Below are 22,674 nucleotides of genomic sequence, written 5' to 3' on the forward strand. Positions count from 1 at the left end.
ATCCTGATAATGCAGGGTTTCTGATCACAGGGAGGCTTCTCTCAGCGTGTTCAACCAAACACACGTAGAAGCCTCCTTCAGACCCTTGGACTAAACACATGAACTTTGGGTGTTGTAGCGCATGGGGCAAGTGCATGTGAGGACATTGGGGGCGAAGCCAGCCCCCTGCATACTTTTTGCCCTTGTGTGTTCAGGATGAATGCCTGCAGAAGCTAAAGATAGCCTGCTTGGTCCTTCAGGGGGAAGGGATCCAAAGCACACAATAGGGAAATACCTTTATAAGGACCCTTGAAAAATGTCACAAAGTAGTAAATAAGTGTTGGAGCTTTACAGAAAGCTTCACTCAAGCCAGGTGTTAAAACAGGGGGTGGAGAAGTAAGGAGAAGGGGAAAGCTGGCATGACATCAGCAGATGGAAACAATCTTAAAATGGATTCCAGCAGTTGTGGTGCAGACATAATTAGATTAGTCTCTGCTGGGTGCTAAAATGGCTTTTCAGACTGTGTTGAGGGCTGTTAGGACTAAGAAACAAAAGCAGTTCCTCCGTGACATTCTGGAAATAAAGTCGTAGCTCGGAAGTTGAACGGAATCCTTTCCGGAAGTCCATTCGACTTCCAAAACGTGTGGAAGCCAAGGCGCAGCTTCTGATTGGCTGCAGGAAGCTCCTGCAGCCAATTGGAAGTTGCGGAAGCTGCGTTGGACATTCGGGTTCCAAAGAAAGTTTGCAAACCAGAACATTCACTTCTGGGTTTGCAGTGTTTGGGAGCCAAAGCGTTCAACTTGCAAGGCATTCGGGATCCAAGGTACAACTGTACAACATTTAACAGAGTCTTGGTTTTGTCTCTAGCCGGAAGTGGAGTTCACGGGCCACTTGCTGTTTTGGAAACATTCATGAATGGACCAGAGTGGGAATGAGGTAGTAAAGTTAGCTGTATTGGTCCATAAAAAAAAAAAATCTGAAATCCACAATTAGGTAATCGCTTAATTAGGATCAACCAAAAGGTCACAAACTTGTGCCAAGCTTTTGAAATTTGGACTGGAGTTCCCATCAGTCCAAGATAGCACATGCTGCCCTAGAAGGTGGACTTAGGACTTCACATTTTAGTGTCCTTGACCCAAGGAAGCTGCATGATTTCCCTTACCTGCAAATGCTGACATTCTGAATCTTCGACATGCCATTTATGTATGTGCAAAGTTATTCTGGTTTTATTAACAAGTCGCATTCGCAGAACATCTGGTATCAAGGTCAGTGTTAACATTGTTTGTTCTAACCCATTCTTTGATTAGATCATCAAATACAATGTAAATCCCTTAAGGCATATGAGGTAAGATGTTCCAAACGAGCTCAGCTCAAGAGTCCCCCACTACTCTGGCCAAATATGAGACAGGGAGTGCTGTGTGGGTTCTTGAAGAGCTTTAAAAAAAATAAATCCTGCCTTGTTTCGTTTCCCAAATAGGACTGATTTTTATAACTCTACTCCCATGCTGTGCCTCTTGTTTTGTTGAAATTTGAATGAAACTTCTGCCATCCTCATTCTTGCTTTGTGTGGGTTGGGGATTATATTCCTTTCTTCCAGCTCTAGTATGTGACGTTTTAAAGCTATTAAAATGTGTAGCTTGTTTTGCAAAGAAGAAAAAAAAAAACACTTCTCTGAGAGCACAATGGTAATACAGAACTGCTCTTTCGATGTTTTAGAAGGAAAGGTTTCTGATCTGTAAATATTATCTAAAACTCCTTTCTGTGGGATATTAACGGATTTCCCAAATAATGTTTAAAGAGCGCAAAACATATTCTGTTTCTGACAGATGCTCCTGAGAATTTCAGAAGCATAATCAGAGTACAGCTTCCAACCACCTCTTGTGGCCAGAGATACATCAATTTTTGAGGATTCTGCCTGCATTTCAGGCTACCATGTGTAGTATCAATTGTACTATTTACATTTGCACCCTGCCCCTTCTTCAATAAACCCAGGACACAATACTTGCTTGTCAGTTACTTTATATATTTATATTATTATATTATATTATATTTATTATTATATTATATTATATTATATTATATTATATTATATTATTATATATATCAATTATACACACACCGTATTTTTCTGTGTATAAGACTAGGTTTCCCCACCTAATAAATTATGTCAAAAATTTGGGGGTGTCTTATACATGAATAGTGCCAAGGCCACTTTCTTAAATCTGAATCCCCCAAAATATGGGGCGTCTTATACATGGGAGCGTCTTATAGACAGAAAAATACGGTACTTTATTTCTATATCATATTAAATGCTTCCAACGTGGGGGGGGGAGAGAAGGGAGGAGTGCTATTGTTTTGTTTTGCTCTTGTTTTTGTTATGTATTTTGTGTATTTATCTTGTATCTTTATGCTTTGAACTGCCCCAAGATCTACAGATGAAGGGTGGGGCAGCATACATAATTAATAAATGGACCCTTGTGCCGAGTTTGCCAATGATTACTTTTAAGCAGGCACCTAAATGCCAATACTGCAGGTGCCTGACTGAGGGTCCTTGGAAGCATATTCCAAGGGGCAGGCACAGCCACACTAAAGGCCCTGCTGGTCTTGGTAGGGTAGGCATAAGATGAGCTTCAGGAGCACATAGTGCTACTAAGAGTCTCTCTTCCTGACACTAAAAAGAAACAAGTGGATTTTGGTACCCAATGGCTGTTCCACTCAATTTGCACCAAGGAAAGTATTATTTGAAAGCCCACAGCGTATAGGCAACCTCCCAAGTGTTCCCAGTTTCCCTTAATTCTTGATTGTATAGCCCCAAGCTGCTTAATCCCCGCCTGTGATGTTACAGCAGCTAAAATAGATCCTGACCATGGTTGTATTGGAGCAGATCAACCACTTGCTGTAAGATGACCCCCTGCGAGCTCTTTTGCACTAGCACAGTGTCATATGAAAATGCATAGCCAGGTGGCTAAAGAAATGCGAAGCCTGTAAACTTTATGGAGTAGCATAAGTACAGTCCATTAGACTGGCAGACCTCTTGCTATTTTTATATAAGAAGAAAGAGCCTGTGTGTCCCAGCCAGCTTATTGTCAAGTTTGAGGAGTGCGGCCTTTTGATCCTTTTGTTGGCTTTTGTCTGTTGTAGCAGCATACATACACAAGTCCAAGGAATGTGAACATTTTCCCCTCTTGTACGTGCTGGCTTTCCTTGGCAAGCAAAGCTAAGTAGTAGTTTTGCTTCACCCTGGCTCTCTCACTTCCCTTACACACTGAACCTTGAAACAATCCAGATTGCAAACTTCAGTCATTTCCTGTGATATTTTTCACAGGGCAAGAAACTCTGCCAGATCAGCTGCTTTGAAAGTGCCATTCTTGTGTTTTGTTCTTTAAATGAAACTATAATCTGTTTCTTACTACAGATCCAATCTTTCTCTCCCCCCCACCCCGGCTTCGCCCTCCCCGTCTATGGAAAGAACAATGGAAGTCAACAGTAATCTGTATTCTTAACATTTCTAGGAAAGTTAACAGCGTTTTTCTGGCAGGAAACTTCTGTTATCTTCTGACAATGGAATAAGGGATTTGTTTTTTGGGACTGCATCCTACTCCATCAGGAAGATGGTGCTGCATTTGCATCACAGTGGAAAATATATCCTAGAAGCTGAAACATGAAGTAAAATACACAGAAGAATAATTATGAATCTTGGCTTTAAAACTGGTTATTCTGTGCATGTACTGTAGTAGAGGAACTGCTATCTTTTTGTGTGTGCATGTGTGAACATTTTATACTGGTTCAGAGGTGCAAACTATTTGTTGTTCCTTATACATGTTGTTCCTTATACAGGGACGCGGGTGGTAAGGGACGCGGGTGGTGCTGTGGGTAAAACCTCAGTGCCTAGGATTTGCCGATCGCATGGTCGGCAGTTCGAATCCCCATGGCGGGGTGAGCTCTTGTCTTTTGGTCCCAGCTCCTGCCCACCTAGCAGTTCGAAAGCACCCCTAAGTGCAAGTAGATAAATAGGTACCGCTTTATAGCGGGAAGGTAAACGGCGTTTCCGTGTGCTGCGCTGGTGCTGGCTCGCCAGAGCAGCTTTGTCACACTGGCCACGTGACCTGGAAGTGTCTCCGGACAGCGCTGGCCCCCGGCCTCTTAAGTGAGATGGGCGCACAACCCTAGAGTCGGACACGACTGGCCCGTACGGGCAGGGGTACCTTTAACCTTTTATACATGTTTACCTTAGACCCCTTCTGAAAAGATCAGGAGGATATGCCCCTCTATTTTATCAGTATAGTAACCTTATGAGTCGGATTACAGCCTTTCTCAACCTGTGGGTCCCCAGATGTTGTTGAACTACAACTCCCATCACCTCTAGCTAGCAAGGCCAGAGCTCAGGGATGCTGGGAGTTTTAGTCCAACAACATCTGGGAACCCACAGGTTGAGAACTGCTGGATTAGAATGAGAGAGAGAAAGTAATGCGTCCATAAACACCCAATATGCTTCACACTCATGCAGGGATTTAAACCCAGGTGTCATTGGTCCTAGTCCACTAGTATACCAGCTGTGAGAAACCTGTGGTCCTCCACATGTCGTTGGACTCCAATAACCATCAACTCCAACTAGCAAGGCCAGGATTGGAATTGTAGAGGAGAGGAGTTATGATCTACCCCTCCCTTTATCATATCAGTTCTAGTTGATAGTGTAAATAGTGTGGTCTTGAGAATTAGTCCACCTTTGCTGCTATATTTCTGGTGCCATCAGCACACACTGGACCTGCCTGTAACCTGTCCTGGAAGCAGAACATTGGGGGGGGGGCTCTCTGCATCTCCCACATCCCCCGCTGTTGCCCCCACTACAGCTTCCCATGCAGCACAAATGGTTCCTGACGAACCGTGTGGAAATGCTGAGTTGGGACATTTGAGAAATATCTGGTGGAATATTTGATCCCTAATCAAGAACACTGTGCTCAATGGTCTTTTGTAATAGTTTTGTAATTGTTGAATTGGCAGCTACCCGCCCTTTATCTGCTTTTAGTCAGAAGTGGGAAGACTCGCTGGGTGTTCTTTCTATATTGAGTTGTGGAAGGCTCTTTTCTTCTCTTGAGCCAGAGGCTTCTACATGTGGCGTGTCCCGTCCGTATGCAAAGAAGGCAACCCCGCAAATGAGTTTCATACTTTCTGTATTACCAGAAAGCATGGCTGTGCGCCAGTGGAAGTGTGTGTTGCCAGCTATCCTCATGATCTTTAGGATGAATCAGCCTGTTTGATAATTGTGTCCTCTGATTTGGATGCCCAACTGTTCTCTTCCCACCCCCTTTCCCATTTTTAAAAGGAAGATTTTGTGTGGCTTGCTTTCGTGGGGAGAAACACCCTCCTCTGTTTAATTCCAGATGAGCTTTAAAGTGAATTCTACAGCTGTTGGAAACATTCCTGCCATAGTCTGGCTTAAAACAATATTTTTATTATTGTCCCTTCCAAGTATTACACAATACAGTGGAAAAAAGAGTGCATGTAAACAAATGATAAAAGGAAACTAAGTAATCTAGGCAAGTTAGAAAATCAGAAGTACAATCTCCTGGGAAGTTGTCTGATGACAGCTCCTTTTACAGAGCTCAAGGTGGTTTACATACTTCACCTCTGCTCAATTTTCGCCTCACAACAACCCTGTGAGGTAGGCTAGGCTGAGAGACAGTGACTGGCCTAGGCTCACACAGCGAACTTTGTGGCTGAGTGGGGATTTGAACTCTTGTCTCCCAGGTTCTAGTCCAGCACTCTAACCACAACACCACACTGGCACAGTTCATTGAAACTTGTAGGTGACCTTCCCACCTGCTATTATCTGAGTTACTGCTCTTGCTTTAGCAAGGCAGTATACAGCTTGTGTTTGTAATACCTAGCCGCCTCCATATTTTTTGTTGCCGACAGGTTGCAGTATCTTTTCAAAGTAGTATGTGTAGAAAAAGGGTTCTTCAGCTGGCAGGCAGCCTTAAACGCCCCTCTCTCCACAAATGTGCATATTTAGCACATGTGTAGAATAACAAAGATGGCGGCCACAGCAGATAAAGAGCACAACTTCCAAAGAAGGAACCTGCCTTTAAACAGGCTTCAGCATATCCGCTCGCCACTCAAGTGCAACACAGCCCTCCAAAAAGTGGGATGAGTAGCTGACTTTCTCCTTAACTTCAAAGCTAGACGGATAAAATTGTCTGTTGCAGATCCCTGACAACCCTCTAGCTCAAGAGCTGAGAGGACAACCAAGGACTGTTTGGCAGCTGCATGGCCAAGGCCCTCAGAGAGGCTTAGTCATGAAGGGCCAAACCAGCAGGCCTCAGTTCCACCCAAGCCTTTCCCGCTGACAAAAGCTAGAAGGACTTGACGGGTGAGGAAGGGGCCTAGTGACTGCACTTTATTTATTTATTTATTTATTTATTTATTTGGCATGCAAGGCCAGTGAAAAATTGTAGATCTGTCATTATTCATCTGGCTGGGTTTACCCAGCCACTCTGGGCAGCTTCCAGCAAAATATTAAAATACTATAATTCATCACATATTAAAAGCTTTCCTAAACAGGGCTGCCTTCAGATGTCTTCTAAAATTCAGATAGTTGTTTAGGAATGTTGACTTTAAGATTACCCCAAACCAGAGTTACCAGTAGTCAGATGGTGCTGCAAAACCAGAATGGGAAATGTGGGAGGAGGAACCAAGAGCATTTTCTTGTTGGTAAGTCAGAGAGGAAAGGGAAGTATGAAATCATTTGACCCAATCCTTAAACCAGGTGTCAGCAACCTTTTTCAGCCATGGGCCGGTCCACCATCCCTCAGACCATGTGGTGGGCTGGTCTATATTTTGAAAAAAAATATGAACGCAAATAACCCAGAGATGCATTTTAAATAAAAGCACACATTCTACTCATGTAAAAACATGCTGATTCCTGGACTGTCCGCAGGCTGCATTTAGAAGGCGATTGGGCCGGATCTGGGCCTTAGTTTGCCTACTCCTGCCTTAAACCCATAGTTCACAGTTACATCTGTATGCGGCCCCACTGCTTATGTGTTGGTTTTCAAGAAAGAGAAGGAGAAATGTGAAAACTGAAGTGCATCCAAAATGAGGTCTCAGGATGCTGAAAAAAATAAGGATTTTATTCTTCAACAGCCTACATGGATTTTTTTTCTCACAACTGCCCACAGCCTCCTGAGAGATGTTCTTTTGTTTTTCGCTTTCTAGAAGGGAAAATAAATTCAGAGTATAAAGCAGAACTAAAGGTGGCTTATTGTTTAAGCAGAGGTTGGATGGCCATCTGTCATGTATGATCTAGTTGAGATTCCTGCATTGCAGGAAGTTGGACTAAAAGACCCTTGGGATCCCTTCGAATGCTACAGTTCTATGATTCCAACTTAATTATTTACAAAATCATGGCTAATTCTAGGTTTCTGCTTTACTAAGGAAATAATAAGATAAGTTTGAATATAAGAATTCTAACAATAAGAAAGCATATTAATAGGTTTATCAAAATCTCTTTCTATTGCACATTATCCTAAGTATGTTCTGGTTCTCTGGATAGTAAAGCAAACTCATTTGTGTACAAAAAATTATCTCCTTGCACAGACATTTAAACCCCAAACAGACTTAAAACTGAGATGATCACACCATTCAGATAACCCTTTGGAAAAAATAATTGCCTTGAACTACTTCTTGTAGCTGCCTTGGAATAATCCAGTAAAGATCCTGTATTCTCAGTGATTTTTATAACACCTGCTTATAGTTGCTGAACGAATCCAAAAGCAGAGGCTGTTCTTTCAGCACTACAAATATCCCCTTAATCCCTGGATTATTCCAAGTCTGCTACAGAGTCCCCTGATGTGCCCTGCATCCCAGTCCCCATTTGCTCCTTTTTTTACTTTTAGCAGCCCTTCATCCCTGTTGTCTACAGTCTAGCTACTCCTTTACCCTCATGAGTGTTTGCATCCTTCCTCCTGCTTTTTACACTGAGTTCTCCCTACCCATTTTTCTTTGCCTACTTACAGGGTTATATGTTTTCTACACATTTGCTGTGCATGCATAAAGTGGCATCTTTCAAACCTCTGCTTTAATTTTAGAATAGTGAGTTTTTCGCCCTTATGGTGGCACAGAAGACCTTGAATGACTGGGCTGCCTGGGCCTGCCTTGGGCCTTTCCAAGGGACAGGAATAGAGCCCCCAAATGATTAAGGGGGTGGAACGACTTCCCTGTGTGAGGAAAGGTTTCAGCATTTGGGACTTTTTAGTTTAGAGCAGGCACGTCCAAGAGGTAGATCGTGATCTACCAGTAGATCACTGGATGTTTGTGGTAGATCACTGGTAGATCACTGTCTCCCCCCAAATAAGCTCAACAAGTTTGGCTCCCCTAAAAAAGCTCAACATTTTTGGCCTGCCCCCCAAAATTGAGCCTTCCCCCTTCCTAAAAAAAAAGCTCAGCAACTTTGAGCTGAACCCCAAAAAAGGGGGTAGATCACTGCCAGTTATTAACTCTCTGAGTAGATCGCAGTCTCTTGGGAGTTGGCCACCCCTGGTTTAGAGAAAAGGCAAGTCAGAGGTGACAAGATAATCATGCAGAGAGAATATAATATATTATATTATTATAGAGAGTGGATGGAAAAACTTCTCTTGAAAGAAAGAAAGAAAATGTTGCAAGATATATATATGTACACTTACTAAGTTTGCATAATGCAACCCCATCAATGAACTGAGGCTTCATTTGTGCAGAATTTTGATGGGTGAGAGGAACATAGAACATGCACAGTCTTGCGTTTTATTTTGTCTTAAGCACCTTGGGGAGAAGATATCACTGGTCTCCATTATAGACAGCATTCACCCCTGGCTGCTGCTTGACCCCTGCTGTGAATTGCACCTCTGATAATCCATGGATGCCAGGGTTGACTATGGACTTTTGGCCAAAAAACCCCATGTTCTGAATCAGATCCCCACTACGACTGTGGTTGTCTCACTAATAAGTGATGGCAAATGGGAGAGGATTGGACTTATTCCCCACTCTGGCGTCATTTAATTTTTGTAACTGAAAATTAAAAAGGGTCTTGAAAATTAAAAAGGGTCTAAGAGCCAGTGTGGTGTAGTGGTTAAGAGCGGTGGACTCGTAATCTGGTGAACCGGGTTCGATTCCCTGCTCCTCCACATGCAGCTGCTGGGTGACCTTGGGCTAGTCACACTTCTCTGAAGTCTCTCAGCCCCACTCACCTCACAGAGTGTTTGTTGTGGGGGAGGAAGGGAAAGGAGAATGTTAGCCGCTTTGAGACTCCTGAAGGGGAGTGATAAAGCGGGATATCAAATCCAAACTCCTCTTCTTCTTCTTCTTCCCGGATAAGTGAGTTGTTGTTGTTGTTGTTTAGTCGTTTAGTCGTGTCCGACTCTTCGTGGCCCCATGGACCAGAGCACGCCAGGCACTCCTGTCTTCCACTGCCTCCCGCAGTTTGGTCCTAATCTTCATTTGTGTGCTTTTCTGCTAAGATTTTTTTGGAGGCCGTAGCAATGAGGAGAACACATTACAGGAGAATAGTGCGAGAGGTTTTGACACTATGTAAGTCTATTTCAATGTTATAGCTGTTGTTTTTGAAAAATTCAGTATAGATTATTGTAAGGTGCTGTGCAGCCATTCTCCTTTCAAAGAAAAAGAATCATAGTGTCCTAAGAGAGCCCAGGGAAGTTGTTTATTTATACAGCCAGTGGTGTGTTATATTTAAAAGCCCTGTTATTTTTATCAATACTTTGCTGTAAGGATAAATGGTGAGTTAGTGAGCATTTGTTAAACATCCTGTCGTGAGATGCGCCTCGTGGCTGCTCCGAGGAGAAGTGATTGTGGTCATTGTTCTGAGAAAGTTACTGCCCTGCTTTCTGTTCCCTGATAGTAAACATTCAGTTTCTGGAAGGCTACAGTTCACAAGGTCCTCAAGTAGCAGACCTGTAGCTTTCTCTCAGCATGTCATCTAATATTTCTCTACTAGGGTTGATTTACGGATATGATCTTGTTGAAATCTGGTTTGTACAGATCGGTGGAAAGAGACTGCTAGCAAAGCCATCAGGAGCTTTAGTGATACTTCACCCTGAAGATGATCATTCTGAAACAGAATGAAACAATATTTTAAATTTTATTGTATTTTTATCTTATTTGGCTTAATTTTGCAGGGTTTAGTGGCTTACAGTGCAATCTTAGCTTGGGTTTTATCATCACTAGGAACTAATTTAAGACCTTTCTGGTGAAAAATTATGTATAAATAACAAAGAACAATAGTCTTTAAATAAGTTTTATATCTATATATCTGTATCTATCTATCTATCTATCTATCTATCTATCTATATCTATCATCTATATCTCTATATCTTCCGCCCATCAGGCTGAGTTTCCCTAGCCACTCTGGGCGGCTTACAACATAGAAAACAGCAAAACACCAAACATTACAAAACAAGATATCTTATACAATCAACAAACAAACCAATACATCAATAAAAACCAATAACAATTAAAATAACAATAACAACAGTTTACAGTTATACCCAAATTAAAGTAACTGCCGACTCCAACTAAACATTTAACCATCAACAACCCAACAAAAATGAAACAGAAGAACCAAAATTAGAACTGTTTAAAACTTTTAAAACATTTTAGCCAGTTGCCCCAACCCAAGAGTTGTTCTAGCAATGTCCCAGTGGACTCCCAGGAAGCTTTTAGCTGCTCAGAGTGAGTCTGGGTTCCGCCCCCTAGGCCAGGTGAAAATGGGCCTTGCAGCAGGAAGCAGTCTTCCTTCCAGCACTCATGGCAGCAGTAGGTTGTGTACATAAGAACATACAAATAGCCTGCTGGATCAGGCCAATGGCCCATCTAGTCCAGTATTTTTTACTTACATTGGCCGTCCAGATGCCTGTGAGAAGCTAGGGATCACAACATGAGCACAAAAGCAATCTCCCCTCCCATAGTTTCCAGCAACTGGAATTGTAAATTGTTGTAAAAGTTGTGCTTTAATTCCTGATAACTGCCTCAATTTTTGCATTTTGAAAACTTCAATGTTTCATAGTACATGTACATTACTACTATACAATGGTACTTAAGAAAAGTTCAGTATATTGTATTGCATCACCTTTGCCTCTTCTATGGAAAAAGACAAGGATAAAAATAATATTTTGGTTCTGCTTTTCCTGCAGGAAGGATCAGAATGTTCTTTCACCTGTCAATTGCTGGAACCTCCTTTTAAACCAGGTGAAGCGGGAGAGCAGGGACCACACCACCTTAAGTGACATCTACCTGAACAACATCATCCCTCGGTTTGTTCAAGTCAGTGAGGATTCTGGGCGACTTTTCAAAAAGGTAATGCTTTTATTGCTGCATGCATTATTTCATAGCTTCAGATATGGCTTTTGGTGACATAACACAAGTGAATTTGTCCCCTTGTTGCATCTGAATTAGATTACTGTTATGTGCTGTATGTGGAGCTGCGTCTAAAGACTGGTTGGAAATTATCAACTGGCTGTTGATTTGGGCACATAGGTCAAACATGTTTTTCATTGAGTTACTAATTAGCTTCTGGGCTCAATTCAAAGTGCTGGTTTTGATCTTTTTAAAGACCCAAATGGTTTAGGACCCAAGCATTTTGAGATACTTGTCCTGGCAGAATCCTAAGTGAGCAAGGGTTACCCTAACAGCAGCTTCCTAGCACAAGAGAATCAAGATTACAATAGTGTGATTTCTTCCATTGGTGTCCTGCTGTGCTTCTCAAATGCAAGTGGCTTTCAGAGTGATCCTATTGCACCCAGTAGGCAATACTTTGAGGCCAGGACCTCTCTGTGACTATTATACATGTTTTATAATCAGGCAGAGCGCTCCTTTTCTATAAAATGTAATCATGGCAGTGGTGAAATAGCTTTTTACAAAGCAGGGCGCTGAGCAGGGATACAGACTTCTCCAAAACTACCTCTTCCCCTTATCATTGCTTCATTTTAAAAGATAAAAAAGGGAATTAAATGGATTATCCCTTGCATTTATTAAATATTGCTAGGTATGGTGTGGCAGCCTCTAGATCAGGGTTGGCATGCATGGGATCGTGTCCAATTACCCCCCTTTTTTAAACCATCTGGAAAAGTTTAATAGTGATAACAAGCTTTTATGAAGTCACTGCCTATGGGTATGTGCATTACCTGATACTTCTTTATTTTTTTGGTTTAAACATGCACATCCTGCCTTTTCTAAAAAGTTGAAGCTGGCTAACCAGAAAAAAGAACTAAAATAACAATAAACAAATACAGGGGGGGAAATTACAGATAGCATAATTATTCAAAAACCCTAGTAGCAGAGGATACTTAAAGGCATTGCATTGCCCTATAATCCTATCAGGAATGTTTAAGGGTATGTCTAGCACCCTTCAGGCCTATGTGTTCATTTTACATTCTGAAATGCCTGTATTTGTGTGGTGCTCCTGAAGCAGAGGTGGCAGTACCATTTGTTTCCAAGTAATGTGAAAGTAACAGCTTTATTTGACCTTCTGAAACTTTTTGCTAATTAAATTATCATTGATTAAGTACTTAGAAGGGATTATTGAGTAACAGGGACCCTTTAGTTTCCCTTAATCTTCGTAGAGGATAAGTAATGTTTCTACATTATACTCTTGAGGACAACATGAAAAACAAATCTGCTGGCTGGCAAGCACAAAGGATTTCTTTGGGAAAGTGTTCTAATATAACACAGTCGCTTGGCTGGAAGCATTGTCCCCACCCCCACTTGGTTAATTTCACTGTAATTTGGTGATCAGATACCCATGTGCATTGTTGGTTAGAGCAGGGATGGAGAACCTGTGGCTCTCCAGATGTTGTTGGATCCAACTCCCATTATCCCTTGACCCCCATCCCTGGGTTAAGAGAACTTTACCAGGACCAGGGAGACCTGGGTTCAAAACTCTACATCAATTGACTAGGTGATATTGGAGCAGTCATTATCTCTTAGCCTCACTTGAGAGAATGATGTTTGCCACCTTGAGCATCTTGGAGGATAGCTAAAATAAAAAAGTAGCAAATAAATCAAGAGTTTGGATATTTCTTTAACTTTGCCTACACAAAGACTTCTGTAGTTTTAACTGTGTAGCTGCCATTCAAAGTAAAATGGCATTCTTTGGCTACACTCCTATTAATTACAGTCAAACCTCAGTTACAGATAGGTAGCCGTGTTGGTCTGCCATAGTCAAAACAAAATTTTTTTTTTTTCTTTCCAGTAGCACCTTAAAGACCAACTAAGTTAGTTCTTGGTATGAGCTTTCATGTGCATGCACACTTCTTCAGATACACTGAGTCAAACCTCAGTTGTTGAACATAATGTGTTCCGGAAGCCTGTTCGGCTTCTGAAATGTTCGGCAACTGAGGCACGGCTTTCGATTGGTTGCAGGAATTTCCTGCACTCAGCAGAAGCCGCGTTGAATGATCCGAGGTTTGACTGAAGTACATATTGTATGGAAAAATGAGTGACTCAGGCTACAATCCAGTGCATGCTTTCTTGGGATTAAGTCTTTGCTTAAATCCTCTCCAGAGTGGTACCTCAGGATGCGAACGGGATCCGTTCCAGAGCCCTGTTCGCATCCTGAACGGAACGCAAGATGCGACAGTGTGTCTGCGTGTGCGTGGGTCACATTTCGCTGCTTCTGCACATGCGCGTGACGTCATTTTGAGCATCTGCGCATGCGCGAGCGGCGAAACCCGGAAGTAACGCACTCCATTACTTCCGGGTTGCCACGTAGTGCCACTCGAATGCACTCAACCTGAAGCACATTCAACTCGAGGTATGACTGTACTGGAAAATCTGCATAGAGCTTGTGCACTTTTTTCTGGCAACATGCTATTGAATGCTCTTTTGGTCATCATGGTGCAGAAGCTAAGGAGATGAGGTCCAGTTACTTCTGAACAGCTACTTCTGAACTGTGCTGTGAGGTTGGGCGGTGTTGGGGCTGCTTTGCAGTGGCTCATGATGCCACCAATTTGCACCTTTGCAACCTGCCAGAGGCTTCTGTATAGGTTGCCCTGCACTGCACATTCTAGGACAGCCTTCCCTAATGGGCGCTGCTCATACATTGTTGCATTCCAACTCCCAGCAGCTCTGGCTAGCCTGGCCAGTGGTCAGGGACAATGGGAACAGTAGTTTTTTTAAAAAATCTGGAAGGTATCAAGTTGGAGAAGGCTGGTCTAGGCCCTCCCTACTAAATTAGGTCTAGTAGGGAAAATTGAATTACCCTCCCTCTCCTACTATTTTTTTTATAAAGCATGAAACGGTGGACTGGAAGGAAGCTAATAGTTACATTGCTAAGAAAAAGTACAATAATGAAGTAGCCTACTATGGGAATAGAAAATTAATATAGATAACACGATTTTAAATGGCATGTAAACATATATATCTTGGTTTGTTTTCCACAAGCAGAGCTCTGTTGTTTTGCCCCAGGTTTTGCAAAGACAGGAGCTGTTACTTGTTAGAATCTAGTATCCAGATAACAGGTCTGCCAAGTTGGTCAAATGCCAGGATAGTTTCTTCTGTTAACTCTCTTTACGCTTGCTATGTGTCACTAGCACATAATTCTTTGCACCAGTCCCTCCTGGGGAACCTTTCTCAGACTGACATGTGATATGCGGAATGGAAATAGTTTGTGACTGAACCCAGAGCCACTGGTGATTGTGCTCTTTGCTGGAAAGCTCTCTCAATTTCCTGCATCCCAATCAACCTGACAAGTGTGAACTAGCACAAGACTACTGATAAAGCCCAAATATCAAAGCGCTTAAGGGGCAGATTTGTTAACCAGCAAATAGCCAGTGTCTAAATGTAGAATTATGAAAGAAAGCAGCACTGTAGGTATCGCACCATTTCTAAGTGCTTCATTTAGTATGTATAATTGTACTTGCTACATGCCATCTAAATGTCTGAAAGCAGCTGTTATTTAAAAAAATAACCCCTTCAGATATTATTCAAGGGAAATAAGATAGTTGATTTCCAGCTGTTTTGCAAATGGACTAGACATTAAATTGCAATTTGTTCCAACTTCATTTTGTTGTTGTTGCAAGATTGTGTACTTCAAATCCAGCACATAAACAATGTTGATATTTGTAATTTTTGTTAAACAAGAGATCCATGCTTTTGCAGCCACTGGGTGAGTGTGGCTGCAAATAAAGTATTTTAATTGTTTTCCTAGGGGCTATTTGCAGAAGTCAACTGATCACAATTTTCAGTGTTACGGGTATCTGTGCCCTAACGCATGAATGATTTCCAAAAGTTAGCTCAGTTGGTAGAGCATGAGACAATCTCAGGGTTGTGGGTTTGAGCCAGACCTTGGGCAAAAGATTCCTGCATTGCAGGGGGTTGGACTAGATGCCCCTCATGGTCCCTTCGAACTCTATGATTCAGTGATCTAAGAGCAATCCAAGGTGAAGAAAAATATCAAGATGCATGTTGCACAAGGCGAAAATTAGCTGTCCTCTGTGGGCAAGTGGCTCTTGGGTCCCAGAAATTAGCTGGTTGCCTGTTCCGGACGGGACTGCACTCCCTCTGAAGGAGCAGCCTGGGGGTGCTGCAGGATTCAGCATTGTCCCTGGAAACCCAAGTGGCCTCAATGGCTAGGAGTGCCTTTCACTTACCAGGCTTTTGACTGTTCCTGGACTGGGACAGCTTGACCACAGTGATTCAGGCATTGGTACCTTCCAAAGCGGATTACTACAATATGGTGCTTAACTCACGCTTAATTTGGAAGCTGCAGTTCGTGTAAAATGCTGCAGCATGATTGCTGACAGGAGTGAAAGTCTGTCAGCATATTACAACTGCGCCCAGTGATCTGCACTAGTTCTAGTTTGCTACCAGGAATTGTTCAGGGTGTTACAATTGGTATATAAATCCCTTAATGCAGGGATGAGAAACTTTTTTGGGTTCATGGGCCAGATCCTTAACAGGATCGGCCTCACAGGCCAAATTCTGCAGATGGGTGCAGTTACCTACCTGTCCATAACTATTCATACGATAGTGCACGAATGATTTTTAAATCTCTAACGGTCATTTAAGGGATGGGGTTGGGGAAGTGGTTCTTTCTGCCCTAGGGTGGGGAAGGGGAGGAGGAGAAAGAAGGCATCACGTGTGAGGAGTTCCTCCAGCAACAGTTCTGCAAAAATGCAGATCCGCTGCTGGAAGGACTCACACACACTTAGTGATGGATTTACATATAAGCTAAACAAGCTATAGCTTAGGGCCCCACTCTCTTGGGGGCCCCAAAAAAATTTAAAGGAAAAAAAAACCTGGATGTACATTTCCAAAATATAAGATAAAGGAAAAAAAATAAAACCTACATACAGCAACAGTGTTTTGTGTTGTATAGGCTCCTATTATGTAAGTAATGGGCCCCGCCTGCTAGCCTGCTCCCTTAAATATCACATATAAAGGGCCCCATTACCTTCAGTAGCTTAGGGTCTCATCAAAGCTAAATCTGGCACTGCACACACTGCCTGTAAAATGGGGGGGGGGAGCACGGCTTTGCAAGAATTCCAATCCCACCCCCACCCCGTAGGAGGAAGCCTGTACCTTGGAAGTCAAACGGAATCCGTTCCGGAAGTCCGTTCGACATCCAAAACGTTCAGAAACCAAAGCGCAGCTTCTGATTGGCTGCAGGAAGCTCCTGCAGCCAATCAGAAGCCGCGGAAGCCCCATCAGACGTTTGGGTTCCAAAGAACGTTCACAAACTGGAACACTCACTTCCGGGTTTGCGGCGTTGAATGCCAAAATGTCTGAGTACCAAGGCGTTCAGGATCGAAGGTACAACTGTAATTTATAGGCAATGTGCACAAGAGAAGTCCCTCCAGCAGTGGATCTGCAGAAAGCAAGGGGGAGAAACATGCATTTATGATATGAGTTACTGCTTTAGTGTGACAGCATCTGCTCCCATTTACATGAAACCAGTTTACAACTCAGTGCCTGTTTACATTTGACCAGGTGCTTTTGTTACACTGCTTTAACTGAAAACAGTCTACACCTGCTGAATTTTTATGTTACTTTTAATTGTGTTGTTTTATCACAGATGTGCTTGCTGTGGGGACTCTTTTGGGCAGAGAGGCAGCATATAAATTTTAAAAATAGCATGCTTTCATATAAAGTAATGTCCATGTGCAATTTAAGATGCATGCATAAGAAGGTAATTCCCAAATGGGGACAAAAATGACATATCCTGGAAGGGAGAAGGCTGGTCACTGTATCTAGCTTACCAGATTCGAAAAGCTCATTCTGATTCATTTGGGGATAGTTTCCAGATGCACAAAGTGCTGGAATTGAAGCTGGGTTGTGACAAATTGCAAAGGGCGCGTTTCACTCGAGAGATGAGCTGCTGCATTCTGCAGCCGCTGGAGCAAAGCCCCCTTTCAAGGATAGTTAGAAGAGAAGCCTGCCACTATAATCTACCCTTCTGGCTACATAGGCCTGTGTAGCTGTGATAAGGTCTGCGTGAGGCACAGTCACAGCCTGTGGTCATTTTCTCAGAGCCTGGAAGATGCATCCTGTCACAGCTATTGTCTGTGAATCCTGACATCGCAACAGATCCCATAAAGAAGGGTCCTGCCTTTTCATGCACTTCACAGCAAAAAGCAGCTGTGACTTTTCTGTGAAACGTGTGGAAGTAGGTAGCCCAGCCCTCCAGTGAGAAATGTGCAGGCCACAACAAATCCTCTTGTCTCTTCCTGCAAGATTCTTCTTGTTTTGAAGGGAAGGTCTTGCAAGGATGGTGCAGGCATGCTGCCTGTCAGGCTCTGGCATGTTTGTCTGTAATATGATTAACTTCCAAACTTCCAGAAGCAATTTATATTTGGGGTTTTTTTTGAAGCTTTTCAGATGTCTGTCGTTCTCAGCCTGGGCTGTCAAGTTCTGCTGCTGTTGCAAGAAGCCTGCAATATGGACTGACTTAATCTAATTAAGTTTTTTCTCTTCCTATCTCACGATGAAGAGATCCTTTTCAGGGCTGTGATACGAGGAAGGGTCTCATTTGTTTGAGCAGTGGATGGAAGCCTGCCAACCACTTCAAAGGTATCTTTGCTGATAAGGGAAGTCAGGTTTGCTGCCAAAGCCAACGGTTTGAGTGGTGTCTGAGATACAAGTGTGTTGCTAACATTTCTGACCGGCTGCTAGGGGGGCTTTAGTGCCCTCCCAAGGCCTCTCCTTAAAATGCTTGCTGAGTGGCTACAAGCAGCAATATTTTGGGGGGCATTCAAGATGGAAGTGATTCTGGAACCACTTCATGCAACAAGGGAATAAGAAAATGGGGTGGATTTAAATGCCAAGGAGCAACAGGCTGAAGTCAACTAAGTCACTGTGTGAGTGGAATGACTTCTGCAACAAAACTTGCATCCACCCTCACATATCCCAAAATCTACTCTGGCAGAAGTTCCGTTGTGTAAGTGGAAGTTGTTCTACTTACAAAATTACTTGGCTGGAGACAACCCAAAGATTTGCAGGTACAGTGGTATCTCGGGTTGCATACGCTTCAGGTTACATACGCTTCAGGTTACAGACTCCGCTAACCCAGAAATAGTACCTCGGGTTAAGAACTTTGCTTCAGGATGAGAACAGAAATCGTGCAGTGGCAGTGCGGCGGCAGTGGAAGGCCCCATTAGCTAAAGTGGTCCTTCAGGTTAAGAACAGTTTCAGGTTAAGAACGGACCTCCGGAACAAATTAAGTACGTAACCAGAGGTACCACTGTACTTTGTGTTGAAGTACGTGCACGCTGAGAGCCAGTGTGGTGTACTGGTTAAGAGCGGTGGACTCGTAATCTGGTGAACCGTGTTTGCTTCCCCGTTCCTCCACATGCAGCTGCTGGGTGACCTTGGGCCAGTCATACTTCTCTGAAGTCTCTCAGCCTCACTCACCTCACAGAGTGTTTGTTGTGGCGGAGGAAGGGAAAAGGAGGTTGTTAGCCACTTTGAGACTCCTTAGGGTAGTGATAAAGCGGGATATCAAACCCAAACTCTTCTTCTTGAAAAAACAAGTTTCTCACTATATGTGGGTTGTACATAAGCCCCTGAATGTTTAACAGAGCTGGGCCAGCCATTAGGGAGGCTGAGACCACTGCCTTAGGCACCAGGAGCCCCCCCCACCAGGTAGCACTCACACTGGCGACCTACCTGCCCCACCACTTCCGTCAGCGACGGAGAAGCACCACCTCCATTGGCGCCAATTTTTGGCAAGATCATGTCACTTTGGGGTGAGATCTCACCCCAAATTGGCACCATCTTGTCAGAAATCAGCGCTGATGGCAATGGCGCTTATCCGCCAGTGGCAAATGTGGATGTGCAGAGGTGTAAGGAGCAGCTAGGTGGTAGCGGCAGAGCAGGGTGGCCTTTCCCTTTTCACATCAGGCAGTGGAACATGATTTACCACCCTTGATGTTTAGCAGTCGGAATCTGCCACTTCAGGAATTCCTGGTTTGGGAGCATCATATCCCAGTCCTATGAGAATCTATTTGTTTTTGTTTAATTCTGACTACAGAATTGGCCTTTGCTTGCAACGCAGACTGGTATTGTTTTATCAAATTGGTTGTGTGAAAATATAGGGCCAGTTCGGACTGTCCTAGCTCAACTTATTAAGGCAAGATACGCACGAGCCTTGCGAACAGATCCCTTTTGTCATGGCTCATGAGCAAAGGGTGCCTCTAGTTTACCACGGTTCTGAAACTGGTTCAAGTGAAATGGGAATCTATGGTTAGAGATTTCCAGGTTTAATTGTGGCTTGCAGTAAAGGGAGGAGAAATAGCTCTTTGCATGGGTATGTGAATATCTCAGCTCAGTATTGTGCAGGGGGTGGGGGCACATGCAAAAATAAACTGGACTAGCATTATTTGGCTCTGCTGAGAACGGCACCGATCGTACATTTCTACTATTTTGTGATTCTACAACCCCTCTGGAACCATGTTCCCACATGTGAAAAAAAATAAATAAATAAAGAAGCATAGAAGCCTTAGCATATAAGGGAGAAGGCTAGGTTCTTGCTTCAGTTAGCTCTCTAAGGGAAGGAGGAGGGAGTGGGGGGGGGGTTGGGTTGGGTGTGGGAGCATTCAAGCATTGGCTGCCATGTATTCAGCCCCAGGAGAGAAAGCACCATATGCCTGAACAAGCAGGCTGACTCAAAGTTCTCTTAGGATACATGCTCTTCTTTTTAAGGGGATTCTACATAAATCTGTGGATGCTGTTCCGTTCCGTAGCAGTGACCACATTCCATGAAAATTGCGCCGTTCCAAAACTGTGGAATCTATAGCACTTTAAGAAAAACAACAAAGGCTTTGCTTTCAAATAGAAATAATAATCTGATGAGAGGGGATTGCAAGCCTTAGTCAAAATAATGCAGAGATTGGCACTTCTAGGGAAGAATACATTGTTTCTGCCTTGCCTATAACTAATTATATTACATTTCCCTGTATGAATTCTAATGAAGTTGAGGTGTGAGCCCTACACATTGGCTCACGTTGAGTTCTGATCCTCTCCTTGCAAATCTCAGGAGGGTAGGTTGCTTTGATATTGCTTCCATTCTTCTTTTGTCAGGTTTCTTTTGATTTCTTGCTTTTCTCTTTGTGCAGTACATATCTTTGATTCCTCTATATTTCGAGCTTTGAGTGTGCTCCTTTTTAACTCTCTTCTGTTTAAATTTATTATCTTCAGATAAAACAGTGTTATGAAAAGGAGCCCAGTCCTTGGATTCCTACCCCCTTCTAACTATTCTGTTTTCCTTTAAGTTTCTGTGTGCGCTCATAATTCTCTGCATGGCGACACCATCATATTTTTAGCAAGATTTCCAGATCTTCTCCTGCTGATGTTATTTACACATATGGCCTCTTTTTACGGAAGAGGCCCTTGTAATTTAGTCTCCTTCATCGCCACTCCTTGCCAATTGCGATAGAAGAGAGAGATGTCTCTGAGTCAAACCAATTTTGACATGTTTTATGAATCTCTTATGTGTGTAGCAGTTTTTGGCATGAAGCAGCAAGCTATGCGTTCGTATTTCAGCTCATTAAAGAATTTTGTGTTGCACATGAAATAGGGTCTGCCTGCTAGACAGAAATGATGTACTCCGGAGGTTAACAAATCTGTATTACCTAACCATGTAGCATTCCCCTCCCCCCCCCTTTTCTGGCTAGTTTCTGAACGGACAAATTTTCTTCTGGTTCCTTTAGCTCCTTAACTGCAGCTCAGAGTAACAAGAAGAGAAATCTGAGAACTGAAATGTTTAAACAGCCTTCTTCTTGATTCTGTGCAATTTATTTTTATGTGCAGCTGGCCTCTTTAGGCATATTATCAGCTGAGGTGAAAGGTAAATGTTGAGATAGTGCCAAGAAATACAGATCTATATTATATATATCTGTGAGGAAACTAAGCTAATCTCCTAAGTGTGCTTTTCTCTGCATCCATTTCCTTTGCTGGAGTCTTCTAGGGCAGGAGAATCTTTCTTCCCATGACATGGTTTCCTCTATATGCTCATCCAGTGGCTTAAGTTCATTGTGAGAAGGCAACTGGGAGGTTTTCTTTTCTTGCTGTTGCAAGAATCTGTGAGGCTGTGACGTACTTGCTGGATGTCATTCTAAACTCTTGTCCCCTTTGCCACTAAGGAATTGTGTGCAGCTCTGGAATTGTAATTCAGAGTCCTGTTCTTCTTTCTCACTTCCACTTTCTTATTGCTGCTTGGAGAACCACTTGCTCCTCTCTCCTTCCTCTTCCTTATCTCTAAAAAAATGAGTGAAGAAAAAAATACAAAATTGAGGAAGGCAGCCTGTTCATGACAGCACGGTCAGGCGCATGCCTGCATGGAATCTGTGCATCTACTTCAGCTATTCCATGAGCTCCATTTGAAAAGACTGTTGTCTTAAATGTTGCAACGTAACAGAGAACAGTTTTTACTGCTTACCTGCTCAAGCGACTGGCAGCAAGGAAAGATTCTGTGACTTTCTGTGGGGCAATTTTCATGACTTGGTGTCTGTTCATGACAAGATGGATAATCAAACTTGCACATCTTCCTTTTGGTCAGCTCTGTATACTTCCAAGCCGCCCCCCCCCCCCACTTCCAACACTAAATTTCACCTTCTGCTTTCTTAGTTTTAGTTCAAAGGATGGTTGACAAGGGATGCTTTCACTCACCTTGGTGGTGGTAAGGAACTTCCTAATGACAAGGAAGTAGCTTTCATGGCCTGTTTGCTCCACCAGCCAAATGCTTGTACAAATAAGGGATTCCCCCCGCAACTAATATGTAGTCTGGAATTGCTTCCCCATACTTCTTTGCTTTGATCCTCTTTGGACATCATTAACATTATTTCATAATAAAAGACTTGGAAATTGAAGGGTTTTTTGCCATATGTAAATACATTAACCGAACTGATTAAATCTATTTAGTCAATATTTTTTTAAGCTTCCCCTCTCTTATGGATCCTTTTACTGACATCCACTCTAGTTGTTAATTCACAAAAGTTTACCGCTTTGTCACCTCTATCCAATGATCCACTTCAGTCATATTTGTGAACAGGATATGCAGATAAACCATCTTCCCATAACTTCTGAGTTCTTGTACTAACTTTGCTATGTAGAGCTATAGGGACTTTGGTTATGAAAGGTGCTGGTGGTTCATCCTGATTTGTGTTGTATTTGATAAAAAGTGAAAATCTATAAAATGCAGGAGACATATTCAAA

At 42.8% G+C, this 22,674-nt stretch overlaps 1 protein-coding gene across 7 annotated transcripts in view; it reads left to right on the forward strand.

Annotated features, from left to right (window-relative positions):
* The window catches only part of SRGAP2 (SLIT-ROBO Rho GTPase activating protein 2), a 196,136-nt gene that overhangs the window by 70,871 nt on the left and 102,591 nt on the right, over positions 1–22,674 (forward strand). For 6 of the 7 annotated variants that reach the window (XR_014548983.1, XM_083617107.1, XM_083617110.1 and 3 more), the window contains exon 3: positions 11,160–11,322. Coding sequence is in view for 5 of the 7 variants with exons in the window: in XM_083617107.1 (XP_083473233.1) it covers positions 11,160–11,322 (163 nt within the window). In the remaining 2 variants the exon portion in view is untranslated. Of the gene's footprint in view, positions 1–11,159; positions 11,323–17,869; positions 18,034–22,674 lie in introns of those variants that run through there. The other variant, XM_083617111.1, reaches the window with a different exon arrangement.

This window comes from Podarcis filfolensis, assembly GCF_964270895.1.
Source record: "Podarcis filfolensis genome assembly, chromosome: 6".
NCBI lineage: Eukaryota > Metazoa > Chordata > Lepidosauria > Squamata > Lacertidae > Podarcis > Podarcis filfolensis.